This window comes from Gavia stellata, chromosome 5 (genome assembly GCF_030936135.1).
Source record: "Gavia stellata isolate bGavSte3 chromosome 5, bGavSte3.hap2, whole genome shotgun sequence".
NCBI classification, from domain to species: Eukaryota; Metazoa; Chordata; class Aves; order Gaviiformes; family Gaviidae; genus Gavia; species Gavia stellata.
The window spans coordinates 65,029,114-65,046,552 of record NC_082598.1 but is presented as its reverse complement, the minus strand read 5'-3'; the positions used below and the strand labels follow the sequence as shown (position 1 = coordinate 65,046,552).

The window sequence follows — 17,439 nt, the reverse complement described above, 5'->3', positions numbered from 1 at the left end:
TTTTGAGTGGGCAAAGACAATCCACCTGCTTCTGCGAGCAGCACGGCAATCTGTCAGAGTTCAAGGATCGTCTGGGCAATGTTCTTAGGCATATGGTTTAGTTTTAGGTAGTCCTGCGAGGAGCAGGGAGTTGGACTCAATGGTCCTTACAGGTCCCTTCCAACTTGAGATATTCTATGATTCTGTGAATCAATGCTCCTGTGCAGCTACGAGGGCAGAAGGAATGGCAGTTCTTCACACTGTGGCTATTTTCAGGGATGAAGAGATGGGCCAGCTGGATGAGAGATTATTTTTTTTTTCACAGGGACCTTTAACAGAGTTTATCGCAGCACAGAGTGGCTCCTCACGTACAGCACATGGAGCTGGTGGCGGTGGCCAAAGAAATCATTGGCAAAGAAACCACTGAGGACCAAAACACTGGCTTTGGCCACCTGACTTTGAGAGGAACAGCACGCATTGCTGCTACTCCACGCCGGGACAACCTCCTGCCTCCTCAGTGATACAACAGGAAAACAGAGCACTGGCACATGCCAGACAGATCCCGCCCTTTCTGAAAAAGAAATGTGTGATGATGTCTTGGGAAACGATCTCCCTGACTGGTACTCTCCTCATCTGCCTTAAAAAAAAAAATTAATTAAAAAAAAAAATTAAAAAAAAAATCAACATTTTGTTTCATAAACAGTAAAGCTCTGCGGAGACGGGGCCTTGAGCAGCAGCCCAGCAGCAATTAAAGCATGAGCCATCCCGGCAGCACAGGCGTAATGGCATTTATAGGGAGAGGGATGCGTTTGCAGTGCAAACGTACCGCGGGTTCCCACTGTGAGCCTTGGGTAATGAAGACGTTCAGAAAGCAAAGAGAGAAGTCGGCTGCTCCCCAGGTTCCCTAGCTGAACATTGCTGGCACAGCAAGAAGTCACCTTCCAACCAGCGTTTGCTGGCCAGCTGTAAAACCAGAAGGCAACCCCCGTCCAACCGCAGCCCACTCAGGGCGTGGATGACACACGGACATCTCCCAAGCTTTGTCCTGATGGCACAGGACAAAGCCAGGGAGAGAATCAGCTGCCTGACAGCACCTCAGGGGGGATGTGCAGCGCTTTTCACCCAAGCAATGGGTTCTCCTTCACCTCCCTTGCCCTAAATCCACTCCTCCAACTCCCTGGGGCTGCTCCCCCATCTGCCAGGGCAAAGGAAAGCTCTCGGGGTCTGTCACCCTCATACAAAGGAGGAGGCTGAGCCTCAGAAAACCCAAGTGTAATACTTGAAGTGATTCCCACGCAGCCGTTCTGGGCTCCAACCTCCATCGCGATGGCCCAGGTAAAAGTCCTCCAGGTGCTCAACAGTGAAACCATTGGTCAGAAGCCCCGGGGCAGCAGAAGCTGTCTCAAACCTGCAGCTTCCCAGCAAATGAGCTGGGAAAAAGCAGTGTCGTGCTGGAAGGCACAGAGCTGGAGGGTACGTGGTGAGGGTCACCATGCTGAAGGGGAACGCAGAGAAGCAGCAAGCTTACAGACATGTTTCAAATAGGAAATCATCACCCTCCAACCTTTGTTCTGATAAAGCATCAATGTACACACCTAGTATATGGGTTTATGTCTCTAATACAGACTTGGTAACAACATATGCTCACTTACTCCTGGCTCCAAACCCCTCCTTGGCACTCACTGTATTTACTTCTCATCCTTTCTGGAGGGGAACAGGTCGCAAATTTCCCCAAGTCTCCCTTGCTTCAGCTCCCCAGTGCCTCTGTCCAGGAGTACAGAGCCTCTCCATAAGCTGTTCACGGCAGCCGGACTGCCACCCCAGAAGTGAAGCCTACCCGGCACCCAGCCCTTGCTCCAAGAGACTTCGTCTCCAAGAAAGAAGAGGCCACTTCTCTGTTACACCGAGCAAACCGCTTCTCAGCTGCTGCCAAACCACACGCAGCTGAAAGACTCCTTCAGCAGCACATTTCCATCATGACTCAGTCCTCCTTTTCTGAGTTACCCATGGGATTGAAGCAGGAGAATGAGCACCCATAGGGCTACCAAAGCCCAAAACGTACTGCCCCAAGGAGCTGATAGCACTGGGGGGTGACAAGGGGGTATGCTCTACTGTCACCCATCCCAGACTCCCCAGCAGCAGGGGCACGGTGGATGTATGCATTTCTGATGTATATTCTCGCTGCTCATGTTGCTACCTCTCCCCTCTGGTTGCTGACAGAGCACTGCTGTCAAATTTTTGCCTTGCCCGGTTTCTCACTCTCTACGTTTTCCATCTTCCTTGTTATAAAAACATCAGCAAAGCAAAAAACTCATCAAATATAACACAGACTTGGGGTTGTGGGGTTTTTTTGTCACTACCAAGGCTGGGATCTGGCTCGCAGGGTCCCTGCAGGGCAACCTGCCAAGGGACATGCACGGAGAGATGGCAGCGGCATGAGGAATTCCTAATGCTATAGGAAGATCCACTTGGGAGGAGATAAGGCTGCTGGTTTGTTCAAAACAAATTGGCTGAAAAAATCCTGGATGGAAAGGGAAGAGTCATCTTCTACATGTTTAGCCCAACAATCCCTTTCCCCAAAGAATCTACCGGCAATTCATTACGCTGGATTTGTAGCCAAGACTCTCCCACTCTCCAGAGACGTCGGATCAACACACGGAGGGGACCTGACATGTGCCACGGAGGTGCACAGCTCCTGCTGATCCACCCTGGCACATGGACCGCATGGCGTGTGTTAGCTCTATCCCAGGGAGGGAACATGTCTCGCGTGAAGGGGATGAAGAGGTGATGCAGGAACAGCAATGCTCAAAGGAAATGACAAGGCATGGATCCTTAATGAAGGATGGAAACTCTAGAGAACAGCTAAGTTTGGGGAGGAGCCTTTGGCAGCCTTTGTCACAGGTCTCTAAGAAAATCCTTGTATACCCCTTGGATTTAATGTCTTCCTTTTGATGGGAATCCCAAACAAAGCTGAGGAGCTGGGTACTGCCCTTAGAAAGGGGAACAAATCTGTCTTTCAAGAAGAAACCTTTAAGATAAGAAAGATGATGGAATGTTTGAAATTGACTCCAGATCTATTATCTCCTGCTGGGCCATTCTGGAGATCCTTTCCAACACCGCAGAAAACATCTGGGTGCAAAGGCCTAACTCAGCTTTGAGCTATCAAAGGTCCAAGAGGTAAGGAGAGCCTATTCTCACTCTGTCTCTAACCACAGAGAAGAAGAGTACCCAGGAGAGATTTATGGCTCAGCAGTGTCAGAGAAGGGGCATGGGTTGGTGTGAGTTGGGCATGTCCAGCCACACAGCAACGGTTGGACTCTGCTGCTTCTATGATTGCTCTGCTCAAAGTAGCAGCAGTGACTGAAGAGTAAGGAGGAAAAAATGGGTTGAACAATTAGAGGAAAAAAGAAAAGAGATCCAAGCACACAGCATCTTCTCCAGGCAGAGAAACAACACTTTTCTCTCCTGGCCAAAATAAATGTGTGTGTGTGTCTGATTGACGCTGGGAGCCTCTGATGATTGGCTCCAGCAAGGTTAGATGTATGGACGGTTAAATTCTATTGATCTCACCTTCATGGGACCTCGTGTTTGATTCCCTCAGTGTCAGACTGAGTGACCTTGATCGGACAATTTAGAATACCAACAGTGCTTAATGTGGACCAGAAATAACATCTGACATGTTGCCCTTCTGCAGGGCTCTTCACGAGCCATTTGAGGTGTGAATAGCTTGGAGACAGTCTTCATTTCCAGCTCTGCCACAGAGGATCACATGGTGTCTGCTGAGGGACCCAGAGAGAGTACATTACTGCTTAATTAAAATGCAGAGCAGAAAAGGGAGCTGTTGTAACATCCACAGTGCTAACGAGCCAGCAAAGGGGCTATGCCAAACCCTTTGGAGCCGAGGCTGCTATCCTGCCAGATGCTCTGGACCCTCAGCTGCTACCGACTCAGCAGAGTTGGGTGACTCCGTGTCCACTGGAAGAATGAGCACCTGCAGGCTCAGGTCCAGCAAAGCCTTTTTAGGTGGAGACCGGGGTAATTAAAAGCTGAAAACTGATTCAGCATTTACATTTCCAAAAACCTAAACTGGTTCTAAAAAAAGAAGAGTCAAGATAAACAGGCAATCGGCCAACAAGTGGCTCCAGAGGAAATTAATTCCACACAGGCTTTGCTGTAATACGTTTGTTTCTCTTACTATAAAATACATGCATTGTTCTATCATCAAAATTAGATTTTCCCTTTAGCTAGTAATTAAACCCTAATCTCATTTACCAGGAGATGACAGGGGCCTCCAAGCAGAGCTTACAGCCCTGCTCCTCTTCCCCTGCCCACCTCTCTCCACCTGCTTTTGCAGACTTTCCTCTGCATTTTAGGGTCTGTTCTTGAAGGTGCCATGCATCAAGAAGGGCCACACTAAAGACTTCTTGTTACTTGCCAAGAGCCAGCTGTGAATGGGCTACCCCAATGCCCAGGTCTTCTCCCCCAAGCCCTCCTCATAACCATAGCTAATTTCCACTTCCCAGTAGGTTGTCTCCTCTGAGACAGATCCCAATGCCCTAAACAAAACTGTTTATTGAGGATCTCTACTATTTGTAATAGCAGCACTTCAATGCACAATGGCTAACTTTGCTCGGTTTCCTAAGGCATTATGGAAAACCCATTTGCTACTGTAATCAAAACTGCCCAGACTAGACTTTTGTACTATGCAGAGAGGCCACAGCAGGAGGAACTGCTAGAAATGTGTTTATAGATCTGCTCCAGCAGGACTGCATGATTGGCTTGGAAACCACAGACCAGCGCTGGGTGGCCCTGCTCCCAGGGGATGTTCAGACAAGTCCTCCCACCAACACCTACAGCTGTACCCAAAGCTGCAGCAGAACCTGCCATTTCGCTGTAAAACACTAAAGAGCTGTTTGGCGAATGTAACGTGCAGTTGAGCAGATGAAAACTCACTTCACCAAGGTGGTAATTGCCTCAGGCCACGAAGGTCTGAGAAAGCAGCTTTCCACACCAGCTTTCCTGGAGAATGCTGCCTCTTTCCCAGCATCAAACTGGTGGAGATCACCTATTCCCTGCGCATCTAGCCTGACCACAGCTGGTAGGTGTTCTTTCCACAAGGGAAAGTTGAAAGCAATTCGTCGGATGCCAGGCAAACAGCTTGGTCTTTGCAAAGTACAAACAGGACACTGGGAAGAAGAGCTTCAAGGAGAGGGTAGAGGCGCACATACCTCATCTGGTCCACGTGGCTGTCCATCAGGAAGGACCAGTGGTACCGGACAGGAAGTGGGCTGCAGTTTGTCATCCTGACATAACGCACAGCTTCGGTGTCATTCAAGAGGCACCCAAAGTCCACGGCCATGGTCGGGAAATGGAGGTTGGGGAAGTAGACTTCTCCCCGAACGGTGACCTGCTCCTCCTGAGGGTGCTCGAGAAAGCGTATCTTCAGAGCCTTCTCTGCTACCCAGATATTCAAACCCTCTTCATAAGCAGGGTTAAATCTGATGGAGAGATGAAGTTCCTCTCCTATCTCCAGCTTCATGGGCTGCAAGGAGATGAAGAGTATTAACCACCAGTGTGATGAAGTCCCAAGGTCTGACGGCATGAAAATGTAAATATTCAACGTGTGACCCCAACGTGGCCTTCTCAGTTCATCCTTCCTTTTCTTCACAGTGTGCGCCTGCCCGCAAGCACCACAACACTCTGGTCTGAGACTATCTCACGCTCATGCCTCTGGGCTCTGAATCCATACAAGAGGGAAAGAAATATTGTCCTCCTGAATTCTGGACCCACAGAAGCTATACGCTAAATACATAACCAAACCAGCACTCTCGCAAGCCCGGGCCTTTTGCCCCAACTCTAGAGGAACATCTTTTTCCTCACAGCACAAGCGCAACGGCATTGCAGCCTCACCCTTGCAGGTGCTAGTCACTGGCACGGCACAGAAATGGTGGCCGTGCCTACCACAACACGTTTAGCAGAGTCCATACCCAACACCTTCCACCAACAATGGGGCAGGTGCCAGGGAGCAGCTGGAGGAGCATCCTCAGCCTTCCTGAAAGCAGGGCTGCCCTTGAAGGGAGCAAGCTGCTCTTGAGGTTATCCAAGGATGGCTGCTGGAGAGCTAGGATGGTTTCCAGGAGACACCTTTACTACATGGCGTGCCCAGACCTAGTTGCACGCTCCCCTCTCCTCATGGCTTAGAGCCAGGACGCATTTCCCCAATTCAGATGATATTTCGTTTCCTTCAGCAACTCGTTTCAAATCTAATTTAGTTCAGGCCAGTCTACTGCTGATTCTAAAGAATAAACCTCTCTACCAGAGGACCTCCCAACAGAAATGCACCACCACTCTCCTCCCTCTTCAAACCCCACCAGCAGGAAGGTCCACGGCTGCTCACCTGAACATCTGCGGGGAGGGGCTGCCGGTCCGCATCGCAGATCACGAAGGGTTGCTCCAAGGCCAGGACAACGCTGAGTGGCAGGGAGGACATGTTTTTTAATGAAAGAGGCTGGTACTGAAGAGTTAGGACATCACTGGGTTGCTACAGAAACAGGAGACAAGGAAAAAAAGCAACCTGAAGCGGCCACGGACCTCCTTCCCCTCTCTGATGCATTTCAAGGTTTTCAACCCCAAAAGAGCATACATCTCTATTTACTATTTTTATTCACTTCTACCCTTCTAGAAAGGTTTCCTTGAAGTAGATCAGATGCTTTTCGTCTTTAGAAACTAGAGCATCCCCCGGGGGACAGGGAAACAGTCTCACGTACAGATGGGGGGATAGGACCCCGAGAGGAGGCAGCTGCTTGAACAAGATCAAAAGAGAACGTGAACCCAGAGCTTTTGTCTCTGCGTGGTTTATATAAACTAGACAGGCTTTGGGAAACTACTTTGGGGTGTATTGACATCAATCAGCTGCAGCTTCGTAGTACTCGATAAATCAGAGCGTGTGGCATCAAGCAGACCACAGGCAGACATCAGGCAGAGCTGAAAAGCTTCTAATTAAACCTGAACTCCCTGCTCACAGGATTTTGTGCTTCTCTGGAAGCCTGGGAACCAGAGGAGAGACCTGAAAACACAGAAACTAAATAATGAAGTATCTTCTCTTTTTCAGACACCTCACGGGAGAGAGAAAGATGATGCAGGAGTCAGGATCCAGAGACTAGAGGGCTCCTGCTTTGTGTTGATATTACCATCACTGCAGCTGAAGGACATCTGCGGGTCCTTTGAAGAAAGTGAGGCTTGGGGAAATGCAAAGAGCATATGAAGAGCAGAGAAGGCAAAGAGAGACAAGAGATGACAGTTTTCCCTCATCAGCCTGAGGAGCTGACAGCTCTCTCAGTTTTTCTCAGCTCCCCTACAGGATCAGTGTTCAGACTTCACCGTGCCTTGAAGGAGGATCCTCAAAAACCTCCCTTTATACTGAGTACAGAAACTGGTGTCTCTCTAGAAGTGGCCACGATCCCCCTTCAGCAGAGCAGCTGTAATCTCAGTTTTACATCAGTGAAGTTAAAAACCAGTCCCATCCCTGAAAACGTCCTCACTTACTTTACAAAGCACCTCAGGAGGGGTGAGGAGGGGGTTTAGCATTGCTCAGCTGCAGCTCTCTGCTCTCCCACCCGCAGCCCCAGCACACGAGGGGGCTGCGCAAAGCCCACGCTGTTCTCGTGGGTCCCACACGTCTCACCCTGTGCCCTTGGCTCAGCAGCTCAATTCTGTATCCACATCAAGAAAGGCCGAATACGGCTGGTGAGACTGTCCCCAAGCTCAGAGGAACGAAATAATGATCTCGGTGTTAATGGCAAAAACTTGGTCCTGCTCAAATCAATAGTCAAAGCCCTGAGGACTCGGACAAGATATTTAACTTCCCCCTTTGAACACAAGCACACACACCCCACGGGCTCTCAGTCATCAGCCAAGCTATTCAATGCCAGCATGCAATCCAAAGACTTACCTTCTCCACCCGGAAAGTGATTTCTCTGCAGGATATTTGCAGAATGGGAGCAACGAACTCACAGGTGACGTCCACTTGCATGATCTGAGCCTTCCCTGCCTTGCTCCCCACCATGGCGTGACACAGCAGCCGCTCCTTCACCACCTGCATGCAAGAGTCACACGTCACCCAGCGGGTGCTAGCAGGGCGTCCAGAAAACACCCCGCATTTGCTAGCCACCCGACCGTGGACATAAAGGATTTTGATAGCCTGGATAAAAACTGTGCCATGGGATCTTGGCCATCAACCATCAACAGGTATTACTGCCCTAAAGTGACAGTCACTCGTCTCCTCAACAGCCCTCTCTCTTTCTATGCTACACCCTATTTATGCTGCACTCAAACATCCATACCGCTACACCCCAACATCCACAAAAGGCACTTGAGTCACGTGCTGTCTACAATCGTAATAATCCCTGCCCCAAATGATGCTTGTTTTGATGTGCCCCATCGCTAAGCATAATCCTTACAAAAAGCTGTAGGAACTGATTAAAAAAATATATAACTATATTAAGGGAAACAAGTGGTAGAAGGGCCAATGGCAGCAAACCCTCCCTTGGAAGCTTAGTGGAAAGGATACATGGCAAAAACCCAAATAGCCAGCCTGCCTTCAGGTAAAGAGGGGATCACTCATTCCTAGGATGTACTGTGCCCTTCTAGAGCTGCTTTGAAAAGAAATCTCCCTAGGAAAGAGATGTCTTGCACTCCACACAAAAACCCTCTGCTGAAGCTGGATGCTCTTATGTTCAAGACTTTTTCCTGATTTCTCATGGTTTCACTTTCCCAAATTCCTCCTGTCATTTCTCATTCTTCCCTCTGGTACAACACCACAACCCAACAACTCCTCGGAGTCTACAGCCTCCAAAATCATCTGTGTTGCACAGGCAGTGCAGGCAGTTGGGCTTCTGACCAACCTGAAGAAAATTAAGTTCCCAAGACCCAAGTAAGGTGGAAAGCCCACTCCCAGGGTCTGGGCTTTGACTGCATGAGCCAGGCAGCCACAGCTGAGCTCACAGATCCCCTTTGGCCTTTCCAGGCAAGACACCCTCACCAGTGCCCTGATCACTTTGTTTCCTTTCCAGTACCTTTTTCCCTCTTCAGCAAAACCTTTGGGCTCAGAACTGCACAGGGACAATCCCATCACAGTCAATTGAGTGAGTAATCAAGTCTTCCTCAAGCTGCCACTGGGGCAACCCTTTAAAAAACCTTTCAAAGCACTGGTATCAGCAGGAGCTTAATGCAGATTTAGTCCATAGTTGCTTAAACATCTGTGCCCAGTGGTCCTGGAGCCAGGGAATGCACACCAGGGGTAGCTGGCAGTTTCTCTGCAGAGTTGGATTCCCCCTGGAAAGAAGGGTCCAGGGAGAACGCCCAGTGACCCTGCTGAAATCCCCCCCCTCTCAGCTGCCATCCAAGGGTGCTGCAAGACCTGGCTGCCCTTGGGACACCGGGGCTGGCTGAGAGACTGGGGCGAGCTGTTATGGAAATACTGACAAAAGTCAAGCTGCCAATTATAAAGGTCCCTGGGAACAGGCTCCCACATGGGGAATGATCATTAGAGCTGACACACCCTGTTCGTTTTTTTTTCCTCCAGGACTCAGTGCTAGACAAGCCCTCTGCTTACGTTTGTCTACAGAGGAAAAATGATGCTGCTCCCAGACACTCCCTCCCTTCACAGGTGGTTTGTTTTGCTCACTGCTTCCCCCAGATAGATGACCTTGCATTTTTTAATCTACTTTCTGCCTGTGCCCCTAGTGTAAGTAGAACTTATTTGCCCTGCCCTTCCTTTCTGCCCCAGCACACGACACCTTATAAGCTGCCCTTGGCCCCTGAAGTAGCAATACTTCCTTCAGCCCCCATTTTGGTGTCAGCAAGTTGGGTTTATGGTAGTTCTAGAAACACAAAAAAGCCTTAGCAACTGATGGTGGCCAGCAAGAAAAGCAACTGGTGCTCCCATCGTAACTTGTGGCATTAAAACAGTTTCTGGAAAGCTCTTGCTCATTTTCGCAGGCAAATGTCAAGGGGCTGCAAAAGAACTCCCAGTGGACGTGATCTGATGGGAAAGGCTCAGCCCTCATGGGGGACCTCACCTGCGGAGTGCTGGAGAAGCCTTCCAGCGTCATCTCCACAGTCTTGCCCGGCATCAGCTCCATCCTCAGAGGCCGAAGCTTAAACACGGGGCAGGCAGGTTTGGGGTTCTGGGCGGAATCTTTGCCCTTGGTGGCACCAATGGCAGGGAGACGACGATGCCGGTGAAATGGGCTGAAACCTTCTGTTGTCCAATACAGGTATTGGGTGCGTCGCCCTTTATTCGTCATCTTGAAGTGGTAGCAGCAGGGATCCAGGCTAGAAGAGAAGCAGAGATGGAAAATGTCACGGGAGCTGCCATTTCCCAGCAATCACCCAACTTCAGTACCCTGAAGGCATTATCCAACTGCACACTCAGCAATAAAGGCACCTCCCAAAAGGCTGACCTAGCTCAAAGCTACAGCAAGAGCCAGACCTTGGCTGCCCCGAAGTTTATCACCATCCAGCAGCTGCTCTGGTTGTGCACAGCAGGGAAAAGCTTCGTGAAGAACATTGTGGTGGGTTGACCTCGGCTGGACGCCAGGTGCCCACCAAGCCGCTCAATCACTCCCCTCCTCAGCAGGACAGGGCGGGGAGAAAATAAGATGGAAAAAAACTCGTGGGTCACGAGAAAGGCAGTTTAATACGGCAAAAGCAAAGGCCGCGCACAGAAGCAAAGGAAAAGAAAAGATTTATTCTCTGCTTCCCATCAGCAGGCGATGTCCAGCCACTTCCCGGGAAGCAGGGCTTCAGTACGCTTAGCGGTTGCTCCAGAAGACGCACGTCGTAATAACGAATGCCCCCCCTTCCGCCTTCTTCTCTTAGCTTTTATTGCTGAGCAGACGTCATATGCTATGGAATACCCCTTTGGGCAGTTTGGGTCAGCTGTCCTGGCTATGACCCCTCCCAAGATCTTGCCCACCCCCAGCCTAGCGGTGAGGGGGGAATGTTGGAGAGACAGCCCTGGTGCTGTGCGAGCACTGCTCAGCAGTACCCAAAACACTGGTGCCTTATCGACACCTTCCAGCTACCAATACAAAGCACAGCACTATGAGGGCTGCTGCGGGGAAAATGAACTCCATCTCAGCCAGACCCAACACAAACATCATCTCAGTTGCTGCAAACAGAGCATCAACAGCCTTTGGGGCTTAATAATCAGAGTATTTTTCCAAGGGGCTTCCTGCAGGTCTCGCTGCATCAGACACTGAGCTGGCCTGGCCTGGCTGCAAGTGGAGGGAGGAACAGCTTCGCTGCCATTTCACCTTCCCCTTGGGAGCTGCTGCCTCAGGTGGCTTCCTCCAAAGATGCTACTGGGGAGGCTGCAGGGTATATAGACTCATCTGGTGATCCGGGCACCACCTGCCTCACTGGTGGGATCCCCCTCATCCCCCCATCCCTTAGAGAGCAGCCAACCCTCATCGCCCCCAACATATCGCCCTTTGCCTCAACAGTGCAGCTGGGTTTGTAGTTTAGGGAGATAAATGCACTCTGAGAACACAGGATCAACAGAAGTTTTCCCAATACGAACACGGCAGCAAGACCAGCTCTAGCTGCTGAGGGAACGGAGCGACAACCAGAGATGAAGAACTAGAGCTAGATATAAAGCCAGATGAATATTCAATGGAAATTGATTCCTTCAGGTAAAGAAACACTAACCGCAGGCTAGTCTGGAGTCATTATTTTACCCTCTATAAAGCTGAGCATGACCAGGAAATGAAGAGTTCCTGGAACAGTTATTGTCTTTTTGAAAGGTACAGAACATGTGGCTTACAAAATGCATGTCTGCCATAAGCAGCTAAATACAAACACACAAGCATATACTATAGAACAAACAAGTCTGTGAAACAGACTGTTAAAAAAAAAATAACGAGGTTTACAAGTTTAATATGAAATGGTGTGTGTTGTGGAGAGCAACGGATGAAAGCTCGGAGCAGCTCTGGGGAGATGCAGAATTTGTGGCTCTGGGTGTATTGGGTTTGCGTGGCAGTGCTTTGGTAGCAGGGGGGGCTACAGGGGTGGCTTCTGTGAGAAGCTGCTAGAAGCTTCTCCTATGTCTGATAGAGCCAATGCCAGCCGACTTCAAGACAGATCTGCCACTGGCTAAGGCTGAGCTTATCAGCAACAGTGGTAGCGGCTCTGTGATAACATATTTAAGAAGGGGGAAAAAACGGGAAGCGGCAGCCGGAGAAGAGAGGAGTGAGAATATGTGAGAGAAACAACTCTGCAGACCCCAAGGTCAGTGAAGAAGGAGGGGGAGGAGAGGCTCCAGGCGCCGGAGCAGAGATTCCCCTGCAGCCCATGGTGAAGACCATGGTGAAGCAGGTTGTCCCCCTGCAGCCCATGGAGATCCACGGTGGAGCAGATATCCACCTGCAGCCCGTGGAGGACCCCACGCTGGAGCAGGTGGATGCCCGAAGGAGGCTGTGATCCTGTGGGAAGCCCATGCTGGAGCAGGCTCCTGGCAGGACCTGTGGAGCCGTGGAGAGAGGAGCCCACGCTGGAGCAGGTTTGCTGGCAGGACTTGCGATCCCGCGGGGGACCCACGCTGGAGCAGTCTGTTCCTGAAGGACTGCACCCCGTGGAACGGACCCATGCTGGAGCAGTTCGTGAAGAACTGCAGCCCGTGGGAAGAACCCACGTTGGAGAAGTTCGTGGAGAACTGTCTCCTGTGGGAGGGACCCCACGCTGGAGCAGGGGAAGAGTGTGAGGAGGAAGGAGCGGCAGAAACAGTGTGTGATGAACTGACTGCAACCCCTATTCCCCGTCCCCCTGCGCCGCTCGGGGGGAGAGGTAGAAAAATCGGGAGTGAAGTTGAGCCCAGGAAGAAGGGAGGGGTGGGGGGAAGGTGTTGGGTTTTTTTAAGATTTGCTTTTACTTCTCATTATCCTACTCTGGTTTTGATTTGTAATAAATTAAACTAATTTCCCCAAGTTGAGTCTGTTTTGCCCATGATGGTAATTGGTGAGTGATCTCCCTATGTCCTTATCTCGACCTACGAGCCTTTTCCTCATATTTTCTCTCTCCTGTCACAGAATCACAGAATCACTACGGTTGGAAAAGACCTGTAAGATCATCAAGTCCAACCTGGGGGAAAAAAAAAAAAAGACAAACAAAAAAAAAACCACCAAAACCCACCACACAACAACAAGCCACAACCCACCCAACACCACACAGCACCACGTCCATCAAGCTACATGCCACAATGCCACATCCACACGCTCCTTGAATATCTCCAGGGAGGGTGACTCTACCACCTCCCTGGGCAGCCTATTCCAATGTTTCACTACTCTCTCAGTAAAGAGAGTCCAGCTGAGGAAGGGGAGTGAGTGAGCAGCTGTGTGGTGATTAGTCCGGCTGGGCTTAAACCACAACACTGGGAAAGCCCAACTCATCGGAGATGTTACTGGGGTCCCACCACAGCTCACTCGGTGGCAGTTCTGCAGCCGACACCAACGGCAACAACTCCAAACAGAGCCTGCGGGTGAAGGGGGGCAGAGCACAATGACATGAGCCACCCCAACATTGTCCCCTGTGTTGTGTAGCCAATCTGTGGCTGCACAGAGCACAGGACACGCTGGGCAAGCACCAACCTCCCTGCAACATCCCTGCTGATGTGGATGGCTTGTGGATGCATATTTAAGTTGCTAAAAATCTATCCTAAATGCTTAAGGTAGGATTAACCTGCTCTTTCTAACCAAAAATGTAGGTATCGGAGCACTGTGGACCCTCTTTGCGGCCAGGGAAAGCAACAGGCACCTCGAGAAGATGATGCCTCTCGCCCCAAAAGGTCTCCAACACAAGGCAAGCAGCACTTTGCAAAGGCTTATTTCCCTCCCCTGTTTAGAAGGACGTGCCTGGTTTCAGACACACACGGTAGCATCAACAAATCCCCTCCTCCGAGCCAAGCTCTTTCAATGAATACTCTCAATTTATCCCGCCCAACCTCAGCAGACCTCTCCTCCTCTCCCTTTCAGAGCTGGGCCTGCAGCCACCCTCGCTTGCCCGTGCCCCGGGCTGCTGCTGCGGCGTTGACGGAGGAGACAGGGAGGAAAGCAGGCAGGAGAAACCAGGAAAGAGCAACTACGTCTAATAAAGAGCAGCCTGGCAGGGGAGCCAGGGAAGACGAGTGAACTGAGGGATGATACAGGGCAAAGACAAATTCTGCTGCTCCTCCAGGACTCCCGGCAGAGGGGAAATAAAGCAGCACCATCACTTTACTCGAGGAGTTGCTAACAAGTTACCTCCATGGTTTTCCGCTGTTGCAAGACGATACTCCATTGTGAGTGAAAAAGCAAGCCATGTTACTGCAAAGGGAAATATGTTTATACTCGTGATGTAGTGTTTTCCAGCAGGAGGCTTATGGGACCTGCTGGTTTTCCTCTGTATTTTTATCTGATGAAGTGAGGAAATAAAGGTATTAGAAGTAAGGGCAATTCAGTGACAATGTAGCAACTGGTGTCCATTTTGGTGGCTTTTGAGGGCATCTAACATCTTTCAAATGGCCACAAAATGCTTCTAAAGGAATTCCTGTGGCTTCAGTGAAACAGAGCCAGGACCTTGAGCACGGAAGGAGAACTAGCCTGAAGGACTACAGCAAAACTCCTCCTGGCTGAGCCCACGGCAGAAGCGGGAGCTGAGATGTATCCTACCTGAAGTGGCGTCCCAAGTTGAGCTCCGGACCAAAGGGTTTGTCGGTGACAATGGTGGTGCCAATGCCGACAGCCCGGACGGGGATGACATAGGAACGGCTGTTCTCTATGAACAGGTTCACCTCGTCCCTGAATTTCTCCGTGTCGTCCAAGTTTGCGATGATGGTTACAGACACCTCCGTCTCGGGGGGGATCACTCCTTTACTGGGTTCAATCCTCCAGCGCGAGCGTTTGCCAGCCTGCAAGACAAGCCAAACACTAACTTAGCATGGAAGCCATGGACCCTGGTCTCTTGTAGGGTGCAGGAAAAGGAAGGACTAAAGATATGAGGGTAAAAACCAGAAAGGCTTCATTTCCCTAAATCTAAGCTACGGTGTCTGCAAACAGCAACTCTGCAGGAGCTTTTACAACCTGTAGTTTACCCTCCTTTAACAGACTCACTTCATTAACCCCGTTTTGCCCGACCCAAGAGATGCTCATCCTCAGGAGACTGTTATTCCCGCTCCTCTTTTGGTCTCTCGTTCGGAGTGCACACCAAGGGAAGCTACTTTCTCTCTCCTGGCTTCCCAACAATGGTGGCCGGGTTTGCATGAAGGCTCAAGGCCAGAGGAAGCCAGGACTGCTCAAATCCCACCGTGGCAGCCACGTGCCTGGGGGATACTGCTGAAAGCCTGAAGAATAACTCTGCAAAACTGGTTGATCAAAACCCCAACACCAAAGTCGTCTCTCCCAAGAGTTAGGCAGTGCTTCTCAACAGCCCCTGAAGGACTGAAGCACTCGGTCCCCACTGATCACCAGCTGCAGCGAGGTGTCCCACTGTCCTTGGCTTTGAAACACTTCAGCTGTTAAGTGTTTACAGCAGGGCAGTAAAGAACTAAGCAGAAAGAAAGAGCAAGACATGCCCTGTGGGCATGGCCCGGGCTTCCCAAGCATTCTCTTCCTCTGGTTTCTCATGCACCTTGCACTACAGATGGGGCAATGAGGGGGCTGGACCCCCGGTCCATTTAAAAGCACAGTCGCAGGGAGCAAGCTTGCAGCGGACAAAGAGAAATGCATGCAATGTTCCCCGGCCAGCATGAAATGCACTGGGATGTAGATGTACGGCTTCAAAGCGTCCATCACAGTGTTAGTGGCACACACACCCCACAGTTCAGTGCTGTGTTTGGGACAACAGGCACTACTCACCCAAAACACCTCAGTATTCTAAGAGAAAAGGCTTTTTTCTTCTTTTTTTAATGAAAAGCAATGATGAGCTTGGAGGCCTGACATGATCCAAGTGCCTGATCCAGGTGAAGTCAGCTTGAGTTTCCATCTGTCAGCCTGGTGGCACTGAGCTCTAACAGGACACCAGACAGCCCAAGGGAGAAGAACACCAGAAAACCAAGCAGCACTTCAAAGTCATGGAAAGCATTTTAAATAACCCCCCCAAAACGACCTCTGCTAACAAGGGTAAGACTAGCGGGAGGACAGGGAAGCAGTAACTTGCTGAGCATTCAGGGTCCCGGCAGCGTGGGGAGGTGCCCCAGCTATGAAAACTCCTTAGGCTGACTGCAGGTCAGGTCTGCATGCCTGCATCCCAGGATGGACCATGCCAAAGGCATCAAAATTATTCCAGGCACTGGCAAAACTAATAAACTCAGTTCCAGGCTCTTCAAAGCCTTCCCTCCCCACAGCCCGCACAAATTGCTCAGATAACAACAAAATTGCACATCAGCAAGAACAAAAAACAGAATCATTAAAACAGCATCTCTTTATCGGCACTGTTTTGAAGTTTATCTCCCTGTTCTGCTGTCTCTCCATATGACCATTTCTTTAATAAAGGGAATGTCATCAAAAGCTTGAGATAATATGCAATGAAATCAGGAAATGAAACAAAACCTGCACTAAATGAGGAGAGAAGCAAATATGGGAATGGGAACTGCATGTTCTCTCCTTGCTTACACCGAGTTTGACCAAAACTCTTTATATGCTGCCTGAAAATCACTTGATTCTCTCCAGGGAATCCCAGTGAGAAGATAAACAGGTGCAGCTTCTTTTTTTTTTTTTTAAATAAACAAAACATGGTCTCTTCTACAACATCAGCTCCAGTTGAATCTGAGGGCAGCTCATCCCTGGGAAGGTGGAAGGGGATCTGCTCCCCAGGTGCTCTCCTGAAGACGACAACACATCTGGCTGGATGACCGCTGCTGGAGACCACGCGGCAGTGAGCTCCATCAGGAGCACAGGGCTCTGGATTAGGGAGGTCAAGGATCCCGTCAAAGGAGACAGGAGCCCAAAATTAGGAAACAGAGCACCGTCACTACAAGGGGAAGTCCCAAGAAAGCTTTCCTCTCTCCTCCCTCATTACAAGGCACCAGGAAAACACCATTTGCCTCCCTGCGGTAGCACACAACACACCCAGCGCGGTGGTTATGCAGGCAGAAGAAAGCTGCTGATGATGAACAAAAATTGCACCCTAGGCCTTGTCTTTTCCTTCCTGATCACACAGGTGTGATACGCAGCTGCCTTCTGTGATGCTGAGACATGTCATTCTTGGTAGCCAAATAAAAGATGCCTGAGGAGACAGAGTGACAACAAACAAGTAGGAAATGATCAAAGAAAGATGCTTTTTTCTCTCTGCCTTTCTGCAGGGAAAGCAAACACTTCCATTAATCAATACAACTCTTTTGCACTTGTCAATACAGCAAAAATCAGACACTTAGGGAAACAGGAAAAGAAGATGACAGCGACAGCAAGGAGGAGAAATGGCTGCTTT

The 17,439-nt window shown here is 50.1% G+C and overlaps 1 protein-coding gene across 1 annotated transcript in view; it reads right to left on the bottom strand.

The window, feature by feature from the left end:
- Window positions 1-5,232: 5,232 nt before the first annotated feature.
- The window catches only part of LOC132317157 (hydrocephalus-inducing protein homolog), a 53,275-nt gene continuing 41,068 nt past the window's right edge, over window positions 5,233-17,439 (bottom strand). The window contains exons 18-23 of the mRNA XM_059818238.1: window positions 14,685-14,923; window positions 10,059-10,314; window positions 7,931-8,074; window positions 6,377-6,520; window positions 5,320-5,521; window positions 5,233-5,267 (exon numbers count right to left, since the gene is read on the bottom strand). Of these exons, the coding sequence (XP_059674221.1) occupies window positions 5,233-5,267; window positions 5,320-5,521; window positions 6,377-6,520; window positions 7,931-8,074; window positions 10,059-10,314; window positions 14,685-14,923 (1,020 nt within the window). The remainder of the gene's footprint in view (window positions 5,268-5,319; window positions 5,522-6,376; window positions 6,521-7,930; window positions 8,075-10,058; window positions 10,315-14,684; window positions 14,924-17,439) is intronic.